The sequence below is a fragment of the Xyrauchen texanus genome, chromosome 14 (assembly GCF_025860055.1).
Source record: "Xyrauchen texanus isolate HMW12.3.18 chromosome 14, RBS_HiC_50CHRs, whole genome shotgun sequence".
In the NCBI taxonomy this organism is placed as follows: Eukaryota; Metazoa; Chordata; class Actinopteri; order Cypriniformes; family Catostomidae; genus Xyrauchen; species Xyrauchen texanus.
This window is the reverse complement of record NC_068289.1, coordinates 8,227,930-8,250,268: the sequence shown is the minus strand read 5'-3', so window position 1 is coordinate 8,250,268 and position 22,339 is coordinate 8,227,930. Positions and strand designations below refer to the sequence as shown.

The window sequence follows — 22,339 nt, the reverse complement described above, 5'->3', positions numbered from 1 at the left end:
TAAGCTGAACAATTCTTTATTTACTAAATAATTCACTGAGGTGAGATGAGACTGCACACAGTGGAAATGATAATTCAGTGGATGATTTATATATTTGGTTTTAACATGTAGGCTATGAAAACATTGGTGCTGTTTATGGTTTATGGGGATGAGGGTGCTATGCGCCCAGAAATGCTTGTAAACAAATAAATACAATAATTTACATTTATGCATTTGGCAGATGCTTTTATCCAAAGTGACTTACAGTGCACTTATTACAGGGACAATCCCCCCAGAGCAACCTGGAGTTAAGTGCCTTGCTCAAGGACACAATGGTGGTGGCTGTGGGGATAGAACCAGCGACCTTCTGATTAACAGTTATGTGCTTTAGCCCACTACACCACCACCACTCTCCATAAACACATAATGTACATTTGGTAAAAGGTTGAAATATCAGATTGTCTTGTTAAATGAAGGCATTGCACGATGAAACTATTTTAATTTTACTCTGAGGAGTGAAGAAAGTATTTCACTTTGAAGCATGTGATGCTGCAGCAGTGCTGGACTCTGCTTGAGTGACAGTCTGTGACAGCGCGCGCACCTGTGTGAACTTACGCTGTCGTAAAAGTCACGTAAAAAATACAATATTATGTTTTTTTGAGAAAGTTTTTTTTTTTTTGTGTGTGGGTTAGGTTTAGGGGTAGGGCTAAGGGATAGAATCTATAGTTCGTACAGTATAAAGATCAATATGTCTATGGAGAGTCCTCATAAGGATAGCCGCACCAACATGTATGTATGTGTGTGTGTGTGTGTGTGTGTGTGTGTGTGTTATCTCATCTTCTCTCTTGTCTTACTTCAACTACATCCACTCCCAGTGAGCAGGGTGCTTATAGAGGCAAAATCATAATGCAAGTCACTTTGGTACAAAACCTCACATGAGACGCTTACAGATCCCAGATGTATTAAACTGAGAGGATAAGGCTGAATTTCTCATCTAACACCTAAATCAGCCTTGTACCAGTCAACATATATTTCACTCAGGTCTACAGGGATTCCTCTCGCTCTGCAAGCATTGAGTCTACAGTCTACACAGCCTCGAATTACAGCCCACTACTAGAAGCAAACATGATGATTGCAATGTGTTTGGATAAATATGGAGAACTGATGTACAGGATTAAAGGCTTTGGACTATTGCGCTCGATGACTAAAATGAACACGTCATGTGATGTGAAATAAATGCTAAATTAGGAGCTTTAATTTAGCATTAATGGCTCAATGACTTTGCCCACAAATGTGTTTTACAATTCTTCCTGTAACAAGGTTGCTATGACACATGTGTTTAAAACTGTAATGGAAATCCTCTTTGAAAATGAGCTCTGACACCAAGCAGAACATTTTTCAGTGTTTGGCCTCTGACAAAAGTATCTTTTTCTCATTTTGTTTTCATTTTCACTTTATTTGTAATGTCCTTCAAATGAAAAAAAAAAAAAAAGGGGACTGACACACACACATGCTCACATACTCACGCACAAGTGAAATGAGCACACTGTATTTTTTAAATGCATTCACAGTACACTGATCTTGCAGCTGAATATGAATATGAATTGTATGCATAAGTGTGATATGCATTGCTATACAGTGTGTGATATATCCCCTGAGCAATGTTTATTCAGAGGTACCGGAAATGTGTGGTTCTGGTATGAAGTGTTTCACATGACAAAAGGTTGTTTTGAAACCCAGTGCTAAATTAAGCTCTGATGTACACTCTTTGCCCTTATTAGAATAAATACATTACAAGTTAGTCACAATATGCAAAGTTCAAGACTGAAATTCTTGTGATTTGCTTAAGACTAGGGAAAGCTGGGGGCTTGGGTTGCTCAGCGAGTAAAGACGCTGACTACCACCCCTGGAGTCACGAGTTTGAATCAAGGGCGTGATGAGTGACTCCAGCCAGGTTTCCTAAGCAACCAAACTGGCCTAGTTGCTAGGGTGGGTAGTCATATGGAGTAACCTGGTCGTTATATTGTGATATCGCTCGGCAATATCGATATCGAGGGAAGCCCAGTTGTTGAAAGCGCGCGCCAGAGAGAAGAGCAGAACATTAGCGCGAGCTCGTTACACTTGCGAAAGTGCAGATGAGAAATCTTTAGCTCATCTCAGCAAAGATTGCAAAAGAAGTGCTGCATAGGGTGTAAAATCTCGGTGCTCTTTGGTTGCTTGGGATAATTAAGCTAAAAACAAATTAATCCAAGGCACTCGATTTGTGTAGAAAAAAAGTTAAAAAGCCTTTATTAAATCATGGCTTTATCAATAAAATTGGTGACAGATACACCTACGCGTTGCGGCTAAAGCCTTCGTCAGGGTGTGTTTTAGAGAAGTCTTTAGCTGTTTGCGAGATTATCATTAAATCTGCCTCGGCAGGTAAATACTCGATCACTTGGGCAACCGCCGAAATATCTTCATTGGGAGAAGTTATCATGGCATTGTAATTTCCCTGCTGTCCGCGACCCAGTCCGAATAGACCAGTTGAGAAACACTGCTTTAACTCACACACACACTCATGTCAGACCCCCTCGCCTCGCTTCTCTCTGGCACGTGTGTGTGTGTGTGTGTGTGTGTGTGTGTGTGTGTGTGTGTGTGTGTGTGTGTGTGTGTGTGCGCAAGTTGACGAGTCTGACAGACAGTCGAGTAGGAAAGGAGATGTGCACGCGCATGTGAGAATCTCCGTCCGGTTGCATTTTTTTCTCAATACCGTAGATAAGCAAATGTACATGATAACCGTCAATTTTCAAACCGTGATATACCGTGAAACCGGTATACCGCTGCAACCCTAGCGTGCATGCCGCGGTGAATAGCTTGAAGCCTCCACATGCGCTATGTCTCCACGGTAACACCTGGCCTGGATTCTGACAGCTATGCTAGGGTGGGCTGAGGGATATCATAGGTGGGCATTTGGGATGGGGGAGGGGTTACTCAGACTACTAATTCAATGTCTTTAATTGGCATAACATGGCACAATTGTCAAGATCATAAGACCCAATATAACTATATTTTACACTTTTTCCCCATCTTAAAAATCTATTGAAATAAATAAACTGATAAACATTGGAAATAATCACATGCATTTAATTAGTTTGCTAATTTTAACCACTAATAATTCTAAACATAACTAATATTAGCATGATTGCTAATTAATTTTTCCAATAATTCCATGTACAGTTGCTTTGAAACAATGGCTGTTGTGAAAAGTGTAAATGTAAATCATTCAAGACATTTTTCTTAGTTTCAATGTTAGTTAATGTGTATTTAGGGTAGCAAAGGGTATTGATATGTTTACCAGTGAAACTATATGTGTAAAGTAATTTAGGGAACTCATGGAATGTCATGTAAGCACCAAAGGTTATTTTCATGGCACAAATAGATTAGTTAAAAAAAAACTATCACAGCACTGTAAAAAGATGTATAAGTGATGTAAGACACGTGTAGACAGACAGAATCTCTCATCGACACCGAATTAACAACAGGGAAAACAGAAGCACGCTTCCCACAACAGTGAGGTGTTAGACAAGTTTAGTGTAGGTGCTGGCGGGATGATGATGTGTGCGGGAACGGGAGAAAGAAATTACCCACTTGACGCCCGCAAAATATAAATATATTTTAAAAATAAAATATATTTATTTTATGTATTTAAGGTACAGAGTGTTATTCGCATTATCCGTTTATTGTGCAAGAGCAACAAAAACATTTACAATTTATAGGTGCATGGTTGATTCATACAAATTCTTCCTTGTGCTTCATGCAGCAGAAAGTCCCTTAGTGCTATTGACGGTAACGCTTTATTAAATAAAGGTACAAAAAACGTTTAAAGCAACCAAAGGTCAATCAGATATTTGGAAATGTTAGTGTTAACAAAACAGGTTTTCTCTCTCTCTCTGCCCGTTTTTTTTTTCGGATGGGGAAATATAGCACATGATAGAAGGAACAGAATCTTTTGTTTTTTGCTAGGTGTGAGAGGGACACAATATTACATTTATTTGCGGGACAGAATCTCTCTGGAGCGGGTCTGAAAAATCCAGCCCGCACAAACTTCTACTTTATGATTCAGGTCCAGACCTTCACGATCACCCGCAGTGTGATTTTGGGTAGCTGATGTGGATGGAGAGGGAGATATTTGATAAGACGGAGCCTGTGGTACATTAACAGCAGCCACATGCACACCAAGACAGCACCAGTCTTCTATATGGGAACTAAAAACCTATACATTGCACAAAAATATCTCTTATTACTGTTCTCGCTCGCGTAACGTCTCGCACTCTCTAGATTACAGCAGCTGCTTCTTCAGAGTGTTGTAGCTTACGGCCAATGACAAAAATAGACAAATCACTTCATATTTCTGGTGCTGTTTTGTGATTGGTTGGGCAGTCTATAGCCCACCCTCAAAGTTTGCAACATAGCCCGCCCCATATTGCTTTTTACCAAGCACAAATTGGGAATTGTATTTATTTATTTTATTTCAAACTGTTTTACAAATGTTTGATTGGGTGAGCAAGACTCACATTTGGGTGGGCTGATGCCTACATCCGGCCCCGGGTAACACGCTCAACAAGCCACATGATGCGTGGATTTACTGTCTCAGACGCTGAGGCAACTGAGATTCATCCTCCGCCACCTGGATTGAGGTGAGTCACTGTGTCACCACGAGGACTTAGAGCGCATTGGGAAATGGGCATTCCAAAAGGGAGAAAAAAAAAAAGACTAAGGAATGCTTACCATCTTAATGTAAAATGTAACTCAAAAGTTAAATAAAATCCACAATATAATAAGCTTTGTTGCATTCTTAGTTTTAAACAGTAATAGCCTATATTTACACAGAGCCAAACCAACTCACTGCAAAGTGTGCAGATACTGAGAACACCTGCACCTTACATTGTTTTAAAGTGTGACCTGAACCCTGCTTTGTATTGTCTATAAATTGCAGAGTCTATAGTAGAGAGTCGTCTGCTTTTAGTTGAGGAGATTGTATTTAGAAATCCTTCTTCAGTACAGTTAATGTTCCATCAGAAACAATATGCTCGAAGAGGAGTAAAACTAATCCTTTAAATACACTTGAGTGATAGGAAACAAGCGGATCATGTCAATATACATTTACTTTATAGTTTCTCTAGCCAGGGAGAGGGTTTTCGTTGCTTGCTGTTGCTTGAATTGGAACTAGTGAACACAGCGTATATTTTAATTAAGGAGTGAAAGATGACAATATGTTATACTAATTCAAGTTTGATGATTAACTAACAGAACAATGTAATTAGACAGTATAATAATATGAATAATTTCTTACATTTATACAGCGCTTTTTAGGCACTCATAGTGCTTTACATAATAATGGGAGAATCTACTTAACCACCACCAGTGTGGGGCATCCACCTGGATGATGTGACGACAGCCATAGTTTGCCAGAACATTCACCATACACCAGCTATTGGTGGAGAGGAGAGTACAATGATGTTGCCAATTCAAAGGGGAGTTTTAGGAAGCCTTGATGGATAGAAGCCAATGGGCAAATTTGACAAGGACACTGAGATTACACCCGTACACTTTTTTTAAAAGTGCCCTGGGAATTTTATTGACCACAGAGAGTCAGTACCTCAGTGTGATGTTGCATACGAAAATTGGTAAACATTTAGCATGTGAATGTGGGTATGAAATATATGTTATTGGTCTTGATTTTGATCTTGGTCTTGTCTTGATTGAGCTAAATCTGATGATGCTGCTGCTGTTTCAGAGCAAGTACAGAGTCTTTCTACTGCTAGAAAATACAAATACATAAAAGGTTAGCATGTGAACATGCTGCTGCGGCATAATTATACAAAATGCAAGACATGCTGCTTTGAGCATGTATTACATGCTGCTGCACAAATAGAAATAAACAAATCCCAAAACAAAACAGGAAGCTGCACAAAACGCATAATGCACAAAACAGAACCCCCCAACCAAACCCCTTATCTAAACTTAACCAGTCAGTAGAGTGTAAACATGATAGGAAGCTGTTGTGTGTGACAGAAGCAAGTAATTGTCCCATATTATATGGAAACGATGTCCAGCAATGTCACTGGCTGTAGTGAAAATCGTAGGAATTTAAATGAGTGCAGTCGCAGGATATCATCAGAGCTCCTGACTGCGACTAAAATGATCACAAATGGGACCAAAAATAAATGATTGTAACAATAATTAAAACTCTAGTCACCATTGGTGACAGTTGGGATGTGCTTTCATATGCGGCTTCGTCAGATATCATCTTGTGAGTTATTGAATACAGCTTTAGAGCGCCAGTGGGTTTCGTGCCGCTTTTCACCCTTTCTGTTGATGATATGAGCTCGCTGGCTGCACGCAACTACAAATACAGCATGAGACATGATGTCCAATTTGTGAACAAATTACTCTTTTGAACTAGTTCTTTATAATGAATTATGCAACAAGAGTTCGTTTCAACTCAGGAGCTCAGGTTAGCAGTTTGAATTCGAGAAACTTTCTCAGCAAATCAGCCATCACAGACATTTCAAAATAGTCCAGTGTGTATTTCTGGCTTGTTTATAATTAAAAGTCCCATGTAATGTACCAAATATATATTTTTTCCTGGTTATTATTGATTGAGATTGGAGTAGCACAATAAACTATATCTGGTATTTCATTCAATTTGCAATTGTGTAGTCTTTGATTTTGGGGCATCTAGTCACAGTAAAGAAAGGCTACGTTTTTATTATTATATATATATATATATATATATATATATATATATATATATATATATATATATATATAAAACATTTATTTATTTGTGATATGAGATCCGGCTTTTGATATTTAGGACCATTGAGGGACTCAGTACACAATTACTAAACAAGGTGCAAACATTCACTGATGCTCAAGAAGGCAACACACTACTATATGCATATTATACATTATGTAAATACCTGTTATGTAGATTCTGAAGGGCAGTACTAAATACAAAAAAAATATCTTTGTAACATAGTTCAGTGGAAAGGAGGAGAACCAGCTTAACATTATGAATAATATTTTAGTATTAAACTTAAACAAAAAGACAAACACACACAGGTGTCAGGCAGCTGCCTGTAACTCTCTCTCGGTTGAACCACTGTCTCCGGTCACCTTAATCCCTCTTGGGCTTGATCAGCCTAATTAGGGGCCAGGTGTGCAGAATCACGGCCCCGCCCTCCACCCTGCCACACACTTTTAGCTCTAATATTAGTATACATTCTGAAAGGGGTGTGAAAACTTATGACACAAAAGTAGAATGCAAATTTGTTCACTCAACTATACAGTATATACAGTATATTAACCACGTGATTAATGAGCTATCAGCTGTCTTTTCTTTGGCTTTCTATCTTGTTTTTGAACAACAATGTAAATCTAGCAGTTCTGTGATGTGGCAACTAAAACAGCCATTTGGCTCTTAAATGTTTCAGTTTTGGCTCCTTCATAAGTTTTTTATTCTGAAGCCCTGATCATGCGAATTAGCCAAATTTAGAAAAGTGGTACGAATCCTGACAATTTCAGTGAGTGTGTGTTGGAATAAATGACATATTAAAAGAACACAGAATTAAAAGAGGTCAGACTAAGATTATCATAATCTGATTATTTACACCAGTGGTCTGACTGAAGGTTCATGTGTTCATTTGAGGAATCGCTGATCTGCAGGATCTGAATTGCCTCTCAAATGAATAAATTACAAATCCACAGTGTTTACTTATTGCACATTGCTTACTTTCAGGTGATATTGCATATCATCTGTCAAATCATTCATTAAAGTAAAAGTGATTTGAAGTCATAACATAGCATTTTGTGAGTAACAGAGTGAAAAAATATGTGTTTTTGAACTGTTAACCTGCCGTTTTACTCATAAATTGTGAGAAAGTTAATAAAACTTATTTTTGAAGCGACTAAGATGTTCACTAGAACAGACTGAAAATATGCATGCAATTCACAACACCTGTGCCTGTGAGCAATATGCAAAGCTAATATTTTCTTGTTCCTCATAAATTATGCGGGAATCTGAAAAAATTCAAAAATAATCCTAGACAGAATTAAATTTTGCACATATTATATATGACATAGCTATTGTTCCAAGGTTTCACACATGCATTAATTAATCTCATAATGTTTATGCTAACAGACTAATATTAAGTCATAATCATGCTAGAGTGACTATCTTCACTTTTCTAAGTGCATCTAGAATACGCTACTAGACACTTATGGCCTATTTTTCAGAAAGTACAATAACAGTCTCTCTGATCACCACTACCTCGTGTCTATCAAATTTTGTCTTTGTTTCAAAAAAATGTCTGAGCGAGAGGGCTATGTAGTTCCCACCCTTGTGCTTGACCTTGTAAGACAAGAAACATGATCTTCAGATGTTTGTGTTCTTTTGCTTGATTTTCAGTGAAAGAGAAAGCCATGTTAAGTCGTGTTCCAGATTTTGGAGATGCAGGGGATGCTGCTGAACTGTGCTATTTATATTACTAGAACACCCCCTGTGTGTCAACTCATCGCAGGATTTGTTTTAAATCAGACAGTAATCCACTGTATGCAAATACCCTTGCCTTTTGATCTTTTAATGGAATGCCAGATTGAAGACTGCTTTTACAAATATTAAACAAAAGACAAATGTTTAGATTGCAAAATGTTTCTAAACACATTACATATTCTTGCATTAGATTCTTGCATTCCCCAACAAGGGGAACTTTGCATGCGGATTGACATGAAAACAGAACAGAATGTGAAAAGAAGCAGGTATTACTTAAGTCATAACTACACCATTCTTCTCACAACTACAATAATTAGCTACATTTTTATATTTTCTGAAGATCACTTGCTAGGGTCATTTGCTAGGGGATTGCTATGGTGTTCTGAGTGATTGTTAAGTAGCCCAAGTCAAAACTGACATAGATCATAATTCAGATCACTTAGAAAAGTAATAGCATCTGCATGATTTGACTTATTATTTGTCTGTAGCATACACATTATGAGGCGAGTTATATGGTGAAATGCAATACTATGTATTTTTATGTGCTAATATAATCAACCATATTAGTGATGTTTGCCTTATCACAAAAAATTATGCATTATATTTGTTTTTTTATTACCCCTGGCACTCTGCCTATGGTCCAATGCCCTTGAGAACAGCCATTCTATTTTAAAATTTTGAGAGGAATAAAGAGAGGTATGAGGGATTTCTCAGCTTGACACAAAGTTGTTGTTAAGTGGTTGCTTTCCCCCATACTGTGATTAGATCTTTCTGCTCTGTAAATGAGTTCACAGCTTCACACCACATCAGAGTTTTTCCACATATTGGATCTGTTGCTTAATTTGCTCTCAAACAACAAGTACAAAAAGTTGTTGAAGTCAACTTGGATTGTTGTTGGTGACGTCTCTCTTTACTTAGATCAGGGTTATTCTAGTTTTAGAAGTTTGTAGAATATTATAGGAATATAATTTTTATTGTTAGTTTTTCTTACTGTTTTAATTTCAATTTGTCTTTTCAATTTAGATTAGACTCTATGACCGTTTAAGGTTGTTTTCATTTTTTTGTTAGTTTTCAGTATATTTAGTTCTATCATGAAAACTTGCAGACTATTGTGAAAATTAAGATGACATTTATTTGATGAATATAAAACAGAAGTTTTGGTGGTCCGAAGAAGTTGTATTCAGAACCGTCCTATCCTGCCAGAGATTGGAGGCAGGGGCGAGGAGCCTATCCCCGTACGGGATGGGGCTCAACTGGTGGTGGTGGAGGTTGCTGTGTTAGCACAATGAAACAGCAATGTGATAGATTGTGAGCAGACTTATAAAGCAGTGGCTTACATGTGATTGGCTAGGAGTTACCTAGCTAATGGTGAGATGGGTTTTTTATACTAAATAATGGTTAGTTTCTATTTGCAGTGGCTCTGGAGTGCAGCATTACCAGTTTGACCATCTTCATTCAGATAAAACACAACACTCCTATTCATATACGTTTTAAGAAGTAATTTAGAGAGATACCAATTTCTTGTTTTAAATTACTCTGCATATTGAAGCAGGTCTATGAAATGTTTCACATACTTGCAGAGATCAGCACATCCATCCTCAACCTGATCTTTCTTATGGTGTCAAGACACCTCAGAGACTGCCAAACTGGACATCAAACTGATGACATGAAAATGGCTCAAGTGAAGTGAAATTTAATTTGTTGTATCCAAAAGACCTCACTCAGTTTGTCAGACCAGTGGCAACAAAATCAAGATCCTTTATGTGCCTCAGTGCTAAAATATTGTATTAGCTTTTCATAGTTTGTTTGTTTTTATTTATTCGTTTTTAATATTTAATTTAGTTTTTTACTTGTTTATCAATCTTACTTATGGTTATAATGTTAACTCATAATTAATGTTAAATGATTTAATGTTTATGATTTTTATATAGCCTAAATAATATTACTACTAATTACCTTGTAACTTATTATTACAAACCTGTGGATGTATTAAGTAAATTCTCATAACTAATGCATTATGAATTGTGTTAATTATTGCTTGTGTTATTGTTAATACAAATTATTAAACAAATATTTACTTCATGACACTTAAATGTCTTTTATATGGTTATTTCACTTTCTTAGTGATATAGTATATTAACAATTAAATTAGCATATTTTACGTTTCTTCTGGTATAAACAAAAACTAAATTTAAAAACTAAACAAAAACCAAATGTTATGATTTTATATTGGGAACCCCTAAAAGGTTGTATATAGAATCTTCCAAATGGGCTCAAATAACCATTTAGGGTCCTTTTGATAGAACCCTTAAAAAGTGTTCTATATAGAACATTTTAGGGGTTCCAAATATGAAGCAAGCGATAGAACCCTTTAGGGTTCTATATGGAACCTTTACGTCTAAGAGTTTAAGACCTGACCATGTTCTGACATCATTTCAGATTAACTTTTCAGTGATACAGAGCTAAGAAAATATGCATCACTTTTCATCACACATCAAGTTAATCAATTGATACTGTTTTCATTACCTGTAAGCTAGCCACTTATTTAGTACTATTACATGGCAATTGTTTCATGCTGTTACACAGTGTGAGTAAGTGAGGGGGATGTTATTATCTTTGCATATAACAGACGTGTGTTTAGCAGCATCACAGTGTCATATTCTCACCTAAAATGAGTGAGAGACAGACTAATTTCACAAGGCAACAGATCATTGGAATGGGGTGGGCTTTGTTGTCTCAAAGTACTGGATTTGATGCAGCTGTTAGAAGCTCAGGATGTCAGTAATAACACCATATGTTTATGGTCTTTGACTGATGATTATAAACATATATCATCTATTGGCCATCTCATCCAGGTTTGATTGTTAAATTAATCACCCCTGACTGATTTACTAGTCTCCCTGTACATGCTGTTCTTTACAGAGGTGTGCTGAAGAAGTGTTTGTGTGACAGCCTAACGTTTAACTCAACAAGGAGTTATACAGTAAACTGATTCCAATTAAAATAGAAGTGCCTTTCTCTGCCCTGCAGTCATTTGGATTTGAGATCTTTTGGGAATAGAGTTTTTGTGTCTTGCTTTGAAATCTGAGTTTCCATACATACTAAGCGATAAATAAATTAGATTAGAAATACAGTCTGCCCATGCTGAAACTATTCCCATCTAAGTTTTGTTATAAATCAATATTTAATAAAGAGTTTTAAAGAAGCCAAAGAAAATGAGGGTGGCATCATGGGAGATGAGTTCAGTTTTATGAGCATCATCAAAGAAGAGCACCACAAATATTCACATATCAATATGATATGACACACACACACACACAAAGAAAATGTAAATTGTAAATTTGTAAAATTGTTTACAAATGTTTGCGTAAGTGCAGTGCCCATTTAAACTTTGATTGACTGCAATTTCCCAATGCAATTTAAAAATTAATTCATTTGCACAAGTATATTAAATAAAATAAAAAATTTGTCTATTTGTCTAAAATGCTGTAACAGAAACTCTGTGTCACACAAAATTATGATTTTATAAGTGTTATTAAACTAGTTGGAAGTATGTATTATGATGTTTCTTTTTGCTTCAGGACTATGCTGAGAATGAGAAAACTTTGGCCAAAGCTCTGGAGGACCTCAAGGCCAACTTCTACTGTCAGCTGTGTGACAAGCAGTACTACAAGCATCAAGAGTTTGACAACCATATCAACTCATATGACCATGCTCACAAGCAGGTAATGGTCCTGTTGTGTTCCCCTTAAGACACCATCTGAAAGCAATGCATAGAAATCATAGAGTGTTTTGGAAAATGGCAACAAATAGATTTTGTAGCACATCTGTACAGTGCAAGACAAATGGAATTCCCACTGACTCAGAGCCAGTGGAGTGCTAGTGGTCTTATGGAGTTTTAATTTAGGGGCCATAGATCACAAGCAGACAGGACAATTAGAAGTCATAGTGCTTTGTTGTTGTTTGTTCTACAATAAGTTGACCTATTCTTCAAGGGTTCGTTCACCCAAAGATTTATATTCTGCCATCATTTACTCAGTCTCATGTTTGCTAAACCTGTTAGACTTTCTTCTTTGGCACACAAAAGGAGAAGGCAGAATTAACCTCAGTCACCAATCACACCTTTGTATGAAAAATAGGTGTAATAAAGGTAAATGTTGACTGAGGCTGAAATTCAACCTAAAATAAAAGTTTGTGTTCCAAAGAAGAAAAAACATCATATGGGTTTGGAATAACATGAGCGTGAGTAAATGATGACAGAATTAGAATTTTTGGGTGAAATATTTCTTTAAGAACCACAAATTGATTTCAGTATTTCACATGATAATATACAGTAATCCTTGAATAGGGTAAAGGTAAACAGATTTGGCTCATTGTCCATGGTGGAGAGCTCAAGCTCAAGACTCGACCCGAGCTGTGAACACCCCCCTGGAAATATCTTGAGTTTAGTAATAAATAGAAGAGTGTGGAGTTGGGGAGGAGGAGGGATGCCGAAATAATTGTTGAAGCAGTGAGTAAGCAGAGGTTTATATATGCTTACTCTGGCATTGTTCTTGGCCAGATAAAATAATCATGCTCCTCCCCAACTTTGTTTATATATCTCCATTAAGTCATAAAGCCAACATTTATATATGTGTGGATGAAAACACTTTTAATTTACATGCTTAACGTTTTGGTGAGAAAATTAGATTTTGAGCACATTTGGTCTAGTCAGTATTGAAATCTGCTGAGCCATTTGAGTATAATACACAGTGTTATATGAAACCATGGCAAATGAATTAAAATGCCAGAGAAAACCTTAGAGAACAACAAGAATCTGTGTTTGGAGACATGGAAATAAAGAAAAAGGAACATTTGACAAAGTCATTCAGTGCCACCCAAAGGTGTCTTAACTTCATGGCAATTTCACACTCAGTATGTTGATTTAAGAACTCCCAGCATCCAAAAATAGCATAGTAACCTTTAATAGCAAGTTAAAGCTTTAATTCCACCACTTGTCCTGCTGTTTGATAACGGCCCTGACCCCTGTGCTCTGACTCACTCAGAAACTAAATGCATGGAGTCTCAGGGGCCCGCTGTGCTGCCAATAACAGGGCTCACTGAACTATCGACTGAACATCATCTACAAACCCTCCACCCATGACCTTGCTATTGAACACCTCAACAGGAGCAAAATGAATGGATTATAAAGGAAGAGGCCACTCCCCCTCACTCACTTGATATGGGTGCTACACGGCTTGTTTGTGTCAGTCAGATGTGCTCATTGTATGGTTATGGCCCTTGCCTCAACTCCTCACAGTTTAAACTATTACAAAGCACAAGCAAATGCTACCATGCAGCTTCTCAATAAACGTGTGTTGATAGATGAGGAGCACAATTTCTCAGCCCCCCTCAGGAGCTGGCAGAGCATGTCTGCTGAGAATATAATGGAGTACGGCAGGCTTGCGGCCCCACAGGAAGCCCAGAGCTACAGAAAAGCCCAGTGTTCCTGTCAGTGTCTGAATCATAAGTGCCAATGCTTCACTCTCAGCCTCTGACTGGTCTCAATGTTGCTCTTAATTAAGAATAGAAATTAATGTGTTAAAATTTTCATTCGTTTTCAAGTGGCCTGTCAGTCTCATCTGCCCCCACTGTATATGAAAGATTTTTTTATCTGCAGTCATTGTGCAGCTCTCTCCTGTCAGTGCTGCATCCTATTATAAATGATGTAACCACATCCAGTCAGGTGAAATACAGGCTACATTAACGGCTCATTCCAGAGCTTTTCTCGCCAAATACATTAACAATCAATGAATAACAGCTCCTCCGAGCAATGCACCTGAGAGTCAAATAAATATAGCCCACGCCAACTTGTTTGCTATTTTCTGCAAGGCTGGCTGACAATAAAGCAGTATGACGGATCAGTGCTGAATTTGCCCATGCTGTGCCAGCATAGAGCGACAAGATAGGATATAGGCCAGGTGTGCATTGAGACCCCTATCCTGATGGGATCAAACTAGTTACCCTGGTGTGCCCACTCCACAATGAGTGGCCCTATAACATGACAAAATTATATCTGATGTGACCGCCATGCTTTCCCCTGACTATGAGCCCCAGCCACAGTAAACGCAATCACTGAAGCATTTTCAAATAGGAGAGGTTACAGCTCCACTGAACTGTGTATAACAGAGCAACCTGAGTGGAATGTTTAATGTTGGGGCAGATGACTCTTCTTGGCTGTCTGGAGAAACCATCACTAGGTTTACTCTCAGCTGCTACTATTTAGTTTTGAGGCTAATTTACATAGAAAGGAGACGTGTTTGCCCTGAAAAGAATGACTAACTTAAAATAGATACTCGTGGAACATCACTATTTCAGCACTAATTGCGCCTGGTTAAACTGGATTGCTGCTGGTTAGTGAATAAGACGCAGGTATTCTGCAGTGAAATATCATGCGCAAATGAGGTGCAGCTGTTTAGGGACTTGGTCATATAGACTGCCTTGCTTTAAATATCCTTTTCTAAAAGAGGTTTTCATCTGTCTTAAAGCTAAGCATGAAGTATTAATGGATAATTGAATGAAAGCTTTCAGGATTTATTGGATGTGATAACTGTTCTTGAGCTAGTTGTTGCTTGGAGACGTCTGGTGCTTTCAAAAGGAATGTAGTCTTTAAACATCCATAAATATAATATTCTTGTGAATTATTAATGGAATGTAATTTAGATTATCCAATGGACTTAATTTAAGTGTATGCTACATGTAAAGACATAATCCCAATCAATTTCACTGCTTGATATGCACTTGTGGCCCTAGCATAAGTGGTTTGCACCAATCTTGCATTCAAGGCACAAAACCTATCAGACCAGGAAACACATGCAAATACGCATCTCTGAGTTATATAAAATAAATAGGACAAGTTAAGCAACCTCATTTTCAGCTTCTTTTCATTTGCAGAGAAAATGGATTTGATGAAACATAACATTTGTGTGCAAACACCTTTATTACATTTCTCCTCTCTTGAAAAGTTTTTAAAATCTTTTTTTTTCTTCAGTATATTCCTCAATGTCTGATACACAGAGATATCAGTCTTCATAATGAATGGTTGTTAAAGCAGGGGGAAAGGTGCATGCTCTTAAAGAGGATTATTATTCAAATAGGTTTTGTCACTCTGCCGTCGACAAACTGAGGTGAATGAATAAGAGGTTCTGTGTCACCCTACAGAGGCTGAAGGAACTGAAGCAGAGAGAGTTTGCCCGCAACGTGGCCTCCAAATCCAGGAAGGATGAGAGGAAACAGGAGAGAGCTCTCAGACGCCTACATGAGCTCGCTGAACAGCGCAGAGAGGTGCAATAGTGGGTGAAGCTTTGTTAAAATGTTATTTCCTTTTTTACATACTATGTGTCATAGGCTTGATGAGAAAAATCTTTTCCCAGTTAAAAACATTTATCAATTGTATTCGGTGTGTGTATTTTTATATTCATACTGTATATTCATATGTACAGTACATATCCTTTCAGTGGGTCTCAGACTTTTTGTATACACAGTGGATTCCAAAAGTCTTAGACCACATTGAAAATCTGATCTTTAATCTGAAAATCTGCCAGATTTCATCTGGAAAATAATAATAATAATAAATAAATAATAATAATAATTAATAATTTTTCACAAACTGTAATGATAATAATATAAACACACATATTCAGACCCCCAGTTTGTAGTATAATGTGAAAACAGTTGTCAAACACAATTCCATAAACCTGAAATATGTAGTCTTATGGACACATCAACACTTGCATCTCATATAAAATATTTTTCTTTTCTAACTCCATTTTATGGTGCAGTGCCCCAGGAAGTGGTCCTATGTTCAAATCGACCACGATTGCAGTGGAAGGAACTTTCAGGGAGTCCTGCTGCGATGATACCCAAGAAGAGAACCAAAGCTTTGCGAGTCAGGACTCAGGGGGTCAGATCCATTCCAGCAACTGTGGCTTAGCTTGTAAGCATTCACCATGGCCATACAATGGGAAGGCCAAAAAGCAAACTTTCAGACGCAAAATTGCATTCTCTTTTTCCTTTCCAAAGAAAGCATCTGTTAAGCTTGAGTCATCAGCTGCGGTTTTTTGTGAGAGCATGGAGGAGGGATCGATGGAGCAAAGCCGCAGGCAAAGACTCAAAGTACCCCCTGTTGAGCTTGACCTCCCTGGCTCCCCCACAGAGGAAAAAGTACTAAATTGTGAGGAGGCATTTTACCACACTGGCACACAGCAGGGCAAGCACTTCCAAAAAATTGGCAGCGCAGGAAGTCAGGAGTCATCAGATATGTCTGTGGGGAGGGAGAGCCCCTCATCAAATGCCTCAGATTTGTGTGCATTGCTCGTTTACTCAGAGGATGTGCCAAGTCCCTATGTCCCCCTCGTAAGCACTTCCCCATTTCATTTAAACACTGCTGATATTGTTCTCGACTCTAAGGACTCTTTTGAGATCCTGAAAAGCAGCAATGCTGAAAGTAAACCTGAGACCCCTGAAGAGGTGACAGTAGAGGAGAGCAGCATTACACAGGAGGGGCACACAAACTTTAGTGATCCTCCCGTAAAGAGTTTCACAGATGTGTCACCCAAGAATGATTCTCCTCCAAGAAGACAAGTCCTAGTGGAGGATGCAACTTCAAAGACATCATCCCATTTCACAAAGCCCAGCCAGCCTTTTTTCTCTGTTCTAAGCAGGGATGGTAACATCATATTTCAGTGGCCCTCTGAGATGGTGACCTTCACAAGGACAGAACCATCCTTGTCTTTTAGTTGCAACCCCCTCCATTTTGACTTCAAGGGGTCACGGATTAGAAGGCCTGCTGACACTCAGGAGATGACTGAGCCCAAAACTGATGAGGAATTATCTGTCCGCTCAGGTTTCAAATCCTGCCACTCTGACAAGGACATTGAGGAATCCACAGCCAGCCCTAGAAACAGTCCCAGCCAAAGACCTGAAGGCAAGGTCAGAAAGTGTTATCAGTATTCAAGTGACATAGAGAGTTGCGTCAGGCTGAAAACATATGACAGGTGTAGACATTCCAAAGATTGGATTCATGCAAGTAGGAGAATGGGAGAGAAGCTTTGGGCCAGGGATAGACGTTATTACAGGAGTCACGGCAAAAGGAAGCGAAGGAGGTGGAAGAGGAGGAGAGAAAGACACCGGAAGACAGAGAGCAATGCGGTAAAATGTAAGAAATTCTACAGACGACCTGGGAGTATGGAAGGACTTGATAGCCAATTTAGAGGCACCACTTCACAGCAAGTGCAGCCATTAGAAAAGTCAAAGCAATCAGATCAAAATCAGGCTGAGGACAGCAGCACAGCTCCTGTAGTTGAGGAAGGGGTGGGAGGCACAAGGCAGGTAGCACCAGCCGACGTAAATGGCTCAGCGGGCTGCATCATTCTCTCTGATGAGTTCTGCGCTGATGTTGAAAAGGTGCTTGGTAACAGCAGGAAAAAGCCTGACAATCCAACTGCAAGGGAGCTAACAATCACAGGACAGTATTCCAACAGCCAGAATGTATCTAACTTTCAGAGTTCCAGCACAGCCCCGGGGTGCCCAGACGAGACATCTCCATCACCTGAGACTGACAGAGATGGACCTATTGAAGGACGAATTCTGAAAAGGCCACGTGAAGATTCTCAAAGCGATGGAGATGAGCACAGACCAGATGATTCTTGTGACCTCTGCCGATCATTAGAGGAGATTACTGATGGATGTTCATTAGAAGAAAATGCCTCTGCAGATACAGAACTTAATTGTTGTGAGCACAGGATTTTAAGGAAAAGACTGAAACGGACACATGTCCAAGATGAATCATCATGCCTTGCAAATAAATTCCCCATTGTTAAGAACAGTGTTCTGGAAGAACAGGACAAGGCCATGGAGGAGTATAACATGAAATGCCTTGTTTTAAATGGCATGTGTGACAGCTCAAATGGGTCAGACCAAATTCCACGCAGTATTGATGATAGAGAGAGCAGTGCGGTTAATTCTCAGACATTTACTTCCATTAGCACTTCCCTGGATCATACTTTGGTGGATAGAAGTGATCGGCAGCAGAGCTCCTCCTCTCAGATCAATGCTTCATGCACCAAGGGCAGTCTAGCTCTGTTGGAGACTAATTCAAAGCTATCAAAGGAGCTAACAAAGGAGAACAGTAACATACACAGTAGTGAGTCTAAAGCAGTTCAAACCCCTGTAAAGAATTGTAACAAGTATTCAGTGACAGCTCAGGCCTGCCTGCTCGATGCCCTGCAGAGGACTGAAAAAGCCACTCATGACAAATCATGCCAGCACAGCCTTCAAACCCCACTACAGAGGTTTCACCTAGGCATTCAGGCTGAGGAGAAGTTAAGCAGGGAGTGCTTCCACACCACCAGCAGCCTGTTCCAACCTCCTCCATCATTCCATCCTCCCTCAGATGCAATGGAAAGACACTATCTCCTACAGATCCAAAGCCACAGACAGTTGCTTCACCAGCAGGTGTTTCCTGCTAAGCTCAAATCCATCCTGCCCAGCCCACATCTGCCCATGTCATCTGCCATCCTCAATCCAGTTCACCTGTCCTCCTCCATGCCTTCTGGCTCCATCACTATACGTCACACCATACTACAGAACCACCCTGCTTTCCTTCCCCCACAACCCCGTCTTTACCCCCAGGTAGTGCCTGTTTCTCGACTTCCATTGGGGCCGGAGATCTGTCCGCCTGCTGCTCCTCCCTTCGTGACACCTTCACAGGTACCTGTGGTTCCGGCACCCCCAAGTATTCACCCTATGACTGTGACATTTCACACCCTGCCCCGACCTGCCATGTTTCCATCCATGTTACCCCCTCATCTTGCTGTCATGCCCTTGCAGCCTCTCTTCTAGTTCTACAGTTATTTCTGTATGTAACACAATTTATTTTTATTTCAAAAGTGAGAGAAACATCTGCAGCAATGCTCCCTTAGGTAGAATGTTGAAATAGGAAGGATAGTCCCTAGGTGGCACACAAAAGAGTTGTCTTTGCAGTTTGGAAAGAATGCTGTTTCTGTGCCATTATTGTCATTAGAGAATCTTTAAGAGAAAAACTTCACACTCTTATTAAGAAGTGTATAACCAAACTTCCTGATTTATTAGAAATTGTTGAAATTGTCAAATAATGATTTTAACAGATCTTTAACACCAAAAATACGATAGTTTCATAAGGTCATGCAAAGCATGATCATTTAAATATAAAATCTAGGCGCACATATTTGTAGAAAGAAATTATTAAATATTCTAAATACATAAAAAAAGATATGCTTTAGTCTACATACACTTAGAGGTATTAAAAATATACTGTAATAATAATAGTTAGCCCTGTGAGAATCTAGCCACATATTAAGGGTGTTTCCCTGCCTTCGGCCCGAGGTAGCTGGAATAGGCTCCAACACCCCCTGCAACCCAACTTGGGATAAGCAGGTATAGAAAATGGATGGATGGAATAATAATATAAAGTATACCATAACTATGGTTGCTATTGACTTGCAATCTGTAGTGATATGAATACAGGATGTCCTAAATGGTCAAACAGTGTTTGTATGTGCAGTTTACAGATTTTCAAAGGAAGCCTACAGAGAATTGATGTAACAGATATTTATCATGTGTGGCAGAATTTACAATGAATCACACTGGTATCAGTGTATGATAGTAATTTCTTTAAATATACTGCTACTGTGCCTGTCAAAGGCTAGCAGAATGCAGCAGGATAGCACTATGCACCATGTGCTAAGAAAGCACAGTGTTGAACACAAAAATATTTCTCATTTATATGAGTAGTTTTTATGCAAATCGAAAACCCATAGCATGTAATGGGAAAGCCGAATGTGACTGTTGACAGAGCTGATATGGGCAATTATATTTCGTATTTTGCTAATTACCTGCAGTGTACCTGTACCTCAGAGCAGTGAATGAACTAATACACAGATAATAGTTGTTTATACTACAGAATGCATTTTGTGTGATTCCATATCAACTTCAAATTGTTGATCCTACATGCTGTTATCTAAAATATTTAAAAAAGCACAAAAATTACCAAACGCTGATCCAGACGTGCGTGTTTCCTGTATCCCTGGTATTGTAACCTGCTTGGATTAGGTGAAAATAGGCTAGATCTATCTGAAAATATCAGTACATTCATAAGTACCCTGGCCTGTAGCATTTATTTAGGGAATTTTATTTTTCCTTATAAAGAATTATTCTTTATGTTTTTTGTATATTTGAAAGGTTAAGAATGGCCAAATGGCCTGCCTTGTGAAGTAAAAAAAAAAAAAAAACTTCAAGAATAAAATACTTGTAAACATACAAGTAAGGCAATTCATCTTATTGGTTTGTTTATATTTTTGGTTTGATTTGTACCAGAAATACCATTACAAGCCTTGGTGGTAAAATGCTAGTAATATGATTCATTGCCGCAAATATTTAAAAAAGAAGTTACGTTTTTTTAGCGAAGGATTACATTTCTTCTACTTGCATCATATGAGAGTCTAAACTCAAGAGAACGTTTCATTTACTTATTTAAAATACTAACTACTAAGATACTTGAATGGAAAAGCAACCCTAGTTAGTTTGAGAAGTCCAGAGCAAATTATCTGTGTCTTTGAGCTTTCACAATCCTTTCATTTTCAAAGGAGATGTGCTAAACTGGAATCAATACATTTTTTATTTTGCAGATAGCCATATGGAAATTGAAAGATATTGTAACACTTAGAAATAAATGTTATTGCAAATTAAACAACAGTAATAATACATTGAATTGCAAACAGGTAACAATCAATGTTTAAGTTTGAAAGATGATTATGTATAAGAAGAAGAAGAATCTACTAATTAAAATGAAGTAAATACATTGTATTAGATAAGTCCCATTGCACAATTTCCTTGATGCAAAACAGGCAGATATTTGTGAGGTATTTTTTTATTTGTCTGAAGATCTCAAAAGCATGTAATTTCTATATGCAACAACTTAATATGCACTTGTGCATTGCAATGAAGTGTGATATTAGAAAGACAAAAATAAAATGAAAAGCGATAGAGGTAGCATGAAAGAGAGGCTTTTGATATTTTAAAACATTTTCCACAAAGCCCTGAATACCACCCGATTGCCCCCTCTTAAAATCATGTCAATTCTGATATTCTAAGTACATCGGAAATTGTGTAAATGCACAATGTACTTTTACCTGCTGGTGATTCAACTTGCTTTGAAAAATTGTATATGCTGTAAATCAGTACTATTTATAAATCATGTAATATGTAATGTACGTATATGTACATATGTTTTATGTTTTTATTGTGCAAGGTACCCTGTATGTATGAAATATTTAGATAAGATAAAACAACTATGTTTTTTACGCCACTTTGCCAACTGAATGATGCTGAAGTAATATGTAATAAAATAAATAAAAAACAAGTGCTTTCTTTCTTAAAATTTGTTTCACACTACTTCCGGGTTCACCACACACTGAGGGTCCAGAGTACGTGACTACAAACACACCAGAAATTAATGCTTTTTGAAGTCAGGGAAAATCCAAGGTTTTTTTTATCACAGTTGGGAAAAAACGGTTGAATATTTCATCTTAAGGTCTCGCACAAGTGATGCAGAGGTTATTGATCAAGGCAGCCATGGTCATTTTCTAGCAACTTTGAGATAATGCTTTCTAGACCACTGGAACTTGAGGTTTGAAATTTGAATCATTAGTATTTGTAGGTTTTTGTAATGTATGTGGAACAAACTTTTGCATTGACACCAAATCGTACAATATCGACTTATTGACAGCATCTAATATGTAAACC

At 38.1% G+C, this 22,339-nt stretch overlaps 1 protein-coding gene across 2 annotated transcripts in view; it reads left to right on the top strand.

Annotated features, from left to right (window-relative positions):
* znf804a (zinc finger protein 804A) overlaps positions 1-21,921 on the top strand; it is a 79,352-nt gene extending 57,431 nt beyond the window's left edge. Inside the window, exons 2-4 of one of the 2 annotated variants that reach the window (XM_052142087.1) lie at positions 12,100-12,243; positions 15,719-15,849; positions 16,339-21,921. In XM_052142087.1, coding sequence (XP_051998047.1) covers positions 12,100-12,243; positions 15,719-15,849; positions 16,339-19,399 — 3,336 coding nt within the window. In that variant the 3' untranslated portion in view covers positions 19,400-21,921. Of the gene's footprint in view, positions 1-12,099; positions 12,244-15,718; positions 15,850-16,338 lie in introns of those variants that run through there. The other variant, XM_052142088.1, reaches the window with a different exon arrangement.
* Positions 21,922-22,339: the final 418 nt, after the last annotated feature.